General features: G+C 40.6%; 1 protein-coding gene across 1 annotated transcript; it reads left to right on the top strand.

Annotated features, from left to right (window-relative positions):
* The first annotated feature begins 3,049 nt into the window (after positions 1-3,049).
* LOC123526919 (uncharacterized) lies at positions 3,050-6,409 on the top strand. The gene has a single exon (XM_045306170.2). It carries the CDS (start codon positions 3,050-3,052, stop codon positions 6,407-6,409), a length of 3,360 nt encoding a protein of 1,119 aa, XP_045162105.2.
* The last annotated feature ends 740 nt before the right edge of the window (positions 6,410-7,149 follow it).

Below are 7,149 nucleotides of genomic sequence, written 5' to 3'. Positions count from 1 at the left end.
GGCCAAATTATGTCCCCTTTTGGACTTAGAAAATTCTGGTTAAAGTTTTGCGTGCAAGTACATACAGCTATTTCTAAAAGTAATTGATATTTATTGATGAAACCTTGCATGAGTCTTTATCATGATATGAACTTGCGCACCTTCTATTTTTCGTCTGGCTCCGCCCCCTAATTTTAGAGTTATGGCCCCAGAAAAAGTCAAAAATGCACATTTTAACCTTGTGACATGCCTAGCTCAAAAAGTATTTGATATAAATTGATGAAACCTTGCATGAGTCTTTATCATGATATGAACTTGCGCACCTACTATTTTTAGCTCGACTATTCGAAGAATAGTCTAGCTATTCTCTCACCCTGGCGTCGGCGTCACACCTTGGTTAAGTTTTTGCATGCAAGTACATACAGCCATCAATTAAAGGCATATAGCTTTGAAACTTATTTTTTCTTTTTCTAGGTCAATTACCAACCTCTCTGGGTCAAGTCCCATAACTCTGACATGTATTTTGAGCAAATTATGCCCCCTTTTGGACTTAGAAAATTTTGGTTAAAGTTTTACATGCAAGTTACTATCTCCAAAACTAATGCAGATATTGATTTGAAACTTCACATGTGTCTTCGGGGTTATAAAACTAGTTGATAGCAGCAAGTCCCATAACTCTGACTTTCATTTTGGCCAAATTATGTCCCCTTTTGGACTTAGAAAATTCTGGTTAAAGTTTTGCGTGCAAGTACATACAGCTATTTCTAAAAGGCATATAGATTTGAAACTTATTTTTTCTTTTTCTAGATCAATGACTAACCTCAATGGATCAAGTCCCATAACTCTGGCATGTATTTTGGGCAAATTATGCCCCCTTTTGGACTTCGAAAATTCTGGTTAAAGTTTTACATGCAAGTTTCTATCTCCAAAGCTAATACAGATATTGAATTGAAACTTCACATGTGCCTTCGGGGTTATAAAACTAGTTGATAGCAGCAAGTCCCATAACTGATATGCATTTTGGTCAAATTATTCCCCCTTTTGAACTTAAAACTCTTTTGATATTTAACCTTTTTGGGTAATATTTTCCTGCTTCTGGGACAATATTTTGAATAGTCGAGCTTGGCTGTCTTACGGACAGATCTTGTTCATTTGGCTCTGCCCCCTATTTTAAGAGTTATGGCCCCTTAAATAGTCAAAAATGCACATTTTCACCTTGTGACACGCCTAGCTCAAAAAGTATTTGATATAGATTCATGAAACCTTGCACGAGTCTTAATCATGATATGAACTTGCGCATCTCCTATTTTTAATATGGGTCAACGCCCTATTTCTAGAGTTATGGCCCCTGAAATAGTCAAAATGTACATTTTCACCTTGTGACACCCCTAGCTCAGAAAGTATTTGATATAAATTGATGAAACCTTGCATGAGTCTTTATCATGATATGAACTTGCGCACCTTCTATTTTTCGTCTGGCTCCGCCCCCTAATTTTAGAGTTATGGCCCCAGAAAAAGTCAAAAATGCACATTTTCACCTTGTGACATGCCTAGCTCAAAAAGTATTTGATATAAATTGATGAAACCTTGCATGAGTCTTTATCATGATATGAACTTGCGCACCTTCTATTTTTTGTCTGGCTCCGCCTTCTATTTTTAGAGTTATGGCCCCTTAAATAGTCAAAAATATGATGAAAAATTGATGAAACCTTGCATGAGTCTTTATCATGATATGAACTTGCGCACCTACTATTTTTCATTTGGCTCTGCCCCCTATTTTTAGAGTTATGGCCCCTTAAATAGTCAAAAATGCACATTCTCACCTTGTGACATGCCTAGCTCAAAAAGTATTTGATATAGATTCATGAAACCTTGCACGAGTCTTAATCATGATATGGACTTGCGCACCTCCTATTTTTAATATGGGTCAATGCCCTATTTCTAGAGTTATGGCCCCTGAAATAGTCAAAATGTACATTTTCACCTTGTGACACCCCTAGTGTCAAAAATATCAATTTATTTGTATAAAACAAACACAATTTGCCGCCATTTTGTGTATGTTATTTTTGTTCGCGTGACGTCACAATGGCGTCTATCTATCCGGTTCGCGCGTTTTGTATTTATACTTGAAATGGAATAGAAATAAAAAAAAGAGAGAAAAAAATAAGGTTTAGAAAGAAACCTCCAGTATTGTCACTAACGAAACTTAAGAGTTTCAGTTAGAGGAGTACGTCTCCAAAGCGCAGCAAGTCCCGGTTGCGCAGCAAGTCAAATTCGGAAGAGTAAGTCTTCCAAGTGCAGCAAGTCCAGGTTGCGCAGCAAGTCCAGTAAAAGGAGCAAGTCCAATTTGGAAGAGGAAGTCTTCCAAGTGCAGCAAGTCCAGGTTGCGCAGCAAGTCCAGTAAAAGGAGCAAGTCCAATTCGGAAGAGTAAGTCTTCCAAGTGCAGCAAGTCCAGGTTGCGCAGCAAGTCCAGTAAAAGGAGCAAGTCCAATTCGGAAGAGTAAGTCTTCCAAGTGCAGCAAGTCCAGGTTGCGCAGCAAGTCCAGTAAAAGGAGCAAGTCCAGTTCGGAAGAGTAAGTCTTCCAAGTGCAGCAAGTCCAGGTTGCGCAGCAAGTCCAGTAAAAGGAGCAAGTCCAATTTGGAAGAGTAAGTCTTCCAAGTGCAGCAAGTCCAGGTTGCGCAGCAAGTCCAGTAAGAGGAGCAAGTCCAATTCGGAAGAGTAAGTCTTCCAAGTGCAGCAAGTCCAGGTTGCGCAGCAAGTCCAGTAACAGGAGCAAGTCCAGTTCGGAGGAGTAAGTCTTCCAAGTGCAGCAAGTCCAGGTTGCGCAGCAAGTTCAGTGAGAGGAGCAATTTAAATTAGAGGAGCAAGTCTAAGAAACGAAGCAAGTCTAAGAAGCGAAGCAAGTCTAGGGGTACAGCAAGTCAAGTATATCTAGGAAACCTTCATCGTGTATACTGCTTGGAAGATACCTCAGATATTGTCACCATTATAGTTAACCCAAAACTTGACAAATTGGGGGCTCGTCCGGGATTTACTATAATAATATTGCAGCTATCATAACAAGCATGATGTATTACGATGAATGGTTGAGACTTGGCGAGAGACTTGGATTGTCCGGTGGAGACTTGATCCTTTTCATCAAAGATAAGGAAGAGGAATGTATAGCAAGGGAAGAGAGAGCCCAACGACGTGATGAAGAAAGGAGACAGATGGAGATGAACTTTGAACTGCAAATGAAGGAGAGAGACTTAGAGATTGAGCGTTTGAGGGTCAACAGAGTAGACAGTACTGATACTTGTAAGGCGTACAGACCTAAGATTCCAAAGTTTGATGAAGAGCACGATAACATTGACGCATATCTGGAAAGGTTTGAGAGATATGCTCAAAGTCAAAAGTGGGAAGAGGAGAGCTGGGCCATAAGTCTTAGCTCACTTTTAACAGGAATGGGACTGGAGGTGTACACAAGCATGCCACAAGAAGAGGCCTGTAATTACGATTCTCTCAAGAAAGCGATCCTAAGGAGGTATCAGTTGACTGAAGAGGGATTCAGATCTAAATTTCGACAAAGTAAACCAGACCAAGGAGAGTCGGTCTTTCAATTTGTGTCAAGAATAAAGAGATACTTCAGTCGTTGGACTGAACTGGCTGGAATAGAAAAGACGTATGAATCCTTATGTGATTTAATGATAAGAGAGCAGTTTATTGAAGGTTGTTCAGCCGAATTAGCGGTGTTTCTGAAAGAGAGAACACCAAAGTCGATGGACGAGATAACACGTCTTGCAGAGCAGTACATCGAAGCACATAAGGGGACACCTTCAATATTGTCGAAGAGTGTTGCGCCTCAAAAGAAGCACAACTCCACCAGTCATGAGCAGTCCAGTCGAAAGACAGAAGAGAAGAATGGGTTGCGGAAAACCTGCTTTATATGTAATAAAGCAGGTCATTTAGCGCGTGACTGTAGACAAAACAGCAGGAGTAACACTCCAAAGAGTTGCTTTATCTGTAATAAAGCAGGACACTTAGCCAGAGATTGTAAGCAGATGAGATCAGCTCCAGCAAAGAATGACCAGAAGTTAGCAGCAGTGTGTGTTCAAACGGATGTAAAAAACAGTCCATTGAAAAACAATACTGAAGACGGAAAATTGAAGTTGGCAAGTGGGGAGTCAGTCCCAATACTTGCAGGAGTTTGTACCATTGATAGCTTAAAAGGGGAGAGGAACTTGGAGGTACAGAGAGGATTCGTAGGAACAGAAGAAGTGAAAGTGTTAAGGGACACTGGATGCGAATCCGCTGCTGTAAGAAGAGACTTAGTCAAAGAAGAGCAATTTCTAGGCAAAGAAATAGTGATTATCACAATAGATGGGGACGCCAAAGTTGTACCTATGGCGAAGATATGGGTTGATACTCCGTATTACATTGGAGAAATTGAGGCAATGGTACCAAAGTCGTTGATTTGTGACTTAATCATTGGGAATGTTCCTGGTGTACTTGATAGACCTGATCCTGAATGGAAAAAGAAGATTGCTGATACATCAGTAGCTGCGGTTATGACAAGATCACTGAGTAGAAAAGCAGAGCTACCAACGAAAGCACTGAATGTGCCGAAGCCCTCCTGTGAAACAGAAGCTAATGTGGAGACATTAAAGACATCACAGAAGGAAGATAAAGCATTGCAAAAGCTGTGGGATTTAGCAAAGACAGAAGACATGCTCGAAACCAAGGGTGGTGCAAAATACAAATTTGCAATAAGAAATGGAGTGCTGTATAGAGTTTATCTTCAGACGAAAGGGGCGTATGACTACGAGATCAAACAGATTGTCGTACCAGCAAGCAAACGCAAAAGAGTGATGGAACTTGCTCACGAATCGATCGTTGGAGGACATCTTTCAGCGAAGAAAACAGAGGACAGGATCACGTCAAGTTTCTATTGGCCTGGGATTTCAAGTGAAGTTGGACGATTTTGCCGATCTTGTGACAAATGCCAAAAGACCATTCCGAAGGGCCGAGTTAAGAAGGTTCCTTTAGGAGACATGCCAGTGATTGAAGAACCCTTCCACAGAATAGCCATAGATTTAATAGGACCTATTGCACCAGTGTCAGACAGTGGAAACAGATATATATTAACAGTGGTGGATTATGCCACGCGATACCCAGAAGCGGTAGCATTACCAAGAATTGACACAGAAAGAGTAGCAGAAGCACTTCTTGACATCTTTTCGAGAGTAGGTCTCCCAAGTGAAGTTTTAAGTGACAGAGGCAGCCAATTTACATCTGACCTGATGAAAGAAGTAAGTCGTCTAATATCAGTGAAGCAACTCTTCGCCACACCATACAACCCGAAGTGCAATGGATTTTGTGAGCGTATGAATGGAGTCCTGAAGAGCATGTTAAAGAAGATGTGCCAAGAAAGACCCAAAGATTGGGATAGATACCTTTCGGCAGTATTATTTGCCTATAGAGAAGTACCACAATCAAGTACAGGATTCTCACCCTTTGAACTTTTATATGGAAGAACAGTGCGGGGACCAATGCAAGTGTTGAAAGAAATATGGACAGCGAAAGAAAATCCTGAGACACAGAACACATATCAATATGTATTTGATTTAAAGCAGCGGTTGGAAGAAACGTGCAAGATAGCAAGAGAAAGTCTAAATAGAGCTCAGAAGACATACAAACATCATTACGATAAGAAAGCTCGCAAACGAGTATTAAAACTTGGCGACAAAGTACTACTCCTGCTTCCGACAGATAAGAATAAGATGATGCTACAATGGAAAGGACCATATGAAGTTGTTGAGGCTATCAACGGAGTTGACTATAGAATAAATGTTGGTGATAGAACGAGAACATATCACATCAATTTGCTAAAGAAGTATGAAGAACGCAAAGACACGATTGCAGCAAGTGTGGCAATTATAGAAGATGACAATCATATTCAAGGTGGAGCGGTAGATGATGAAAGTCTTCTAGAGTTTCCAGGATACACAAGTGGTGAAACATTTTGTGATGTCAAGATCTGTGAAAGACTTACTCAGGAACAGAGAAAGCAAGTCTTAGATCTTCTTCAAGAATTTAGTGAGGTGTTCTCCGAACAACCAGGAACAACTCCTCTCATACAGCACCACGTCGAACTGATTGACCAGAAACCTATCCGAGTGAAGCAGTACCCAATACCATACGCTAAGCGTCAAGATGTGGAAGATGAAATTAAGAAGATGCTGGAAGCTGATGTTATAGAACAATCTGTATCCGAGTACAATGCACCTATTGTAATTGTAAAGAAGAAAGACGGAAGCAATAGATTCTGCATTGACTTTCGACGCCTTAATTCTGTGACCAAGTTTGATACCGAACCTATGGCTAGTGTGGATGATATTCTGGCAAGACTGAAAGATGATAAGTTTTTTTACAAAGATCGACTTATGTAAAGGTTACTGGCAGATTCCAGTCGCTGAAAGTTGCCGAAGAATGACAGCATTTTCTACAGACAGAGGGAGTTACCAGTTTAAGAAAATGCCATTTGGAATGGTCAACTCTGGGGCGACCTTCAATCGTATGATGAGGAAGCTGCTAGCAGGATGTAACAACGTTGATAATTATATCGACGATATGATAGGACATACTGCAACTTGGAATGATCATCTTGTTATGCTACGAGACCTCCTCCAAAGACTTAAAGAAGCATGTCTTACAGTTAAACCATCAAAATGTTTTATTGGGTTTGGCAACATTGGATTTACAGGACATATGGTTGGAAATGGAATAGTTCAGATGGAAGAGGAGAACTTAATCGCATAAGGCAAGCAGCAGTTCCAAAAACCAAAAGACAAGTTAGGGCATTTTTAGGATTAGCGGGCTATTACAGAAAATTCATACCTTCATTTGCCGAAATAGCAGCACCTCTAACAGACTTGACGAAAAAGGGACAGCCGAATTATGTCAAATGGGAAGCAAGTCAGGATAGTGCTTTTAATACCTTGAAGGATCAACTCACCAGATCGCCTATTCTTCGACTACCAGATTTTTCTAAACAATTCATTTTACAGTGTGATGGTTCAAGTACCGGGATCGGAGCAGCATTACTGCAGCAGTATGAAGAGGGTTTATTTCCAGTTGCCTTTGCCAGCAAGAAGCTGCTCGATCGTGAGAAGAACTACTCAGTTGGAGA

This window comes from Mercenaria mercenaria, chromosome 4 (assembly GCF_021730395.1).
Source record: "Mercenaria mercenaria strain notata chromosome 4, MADL_Memer_1, whole genome shotgun sequence".
Lineage (NCBI taxonomy): Eukaryota > Metazoa > Mollusca > Bivalvia > Venerida > Veneridae > Mercenaria > Mercenaria mercenaria.
The sequence above is the reverse complement of the archived record's forward strand: the minus strand, read 5'-3'. Positions and strand labels throughout refer to the sequence as shown.

What these genes read in the sequence shown, in the direction of transcription:
- LOC123526919 (XM_045306170.2), top strand. Translation starts at nt 3,050, where the DNA reads ATGTATTACGATGAATGGTTGAGACTTGGCGAGAGACTTGGATTGTCC.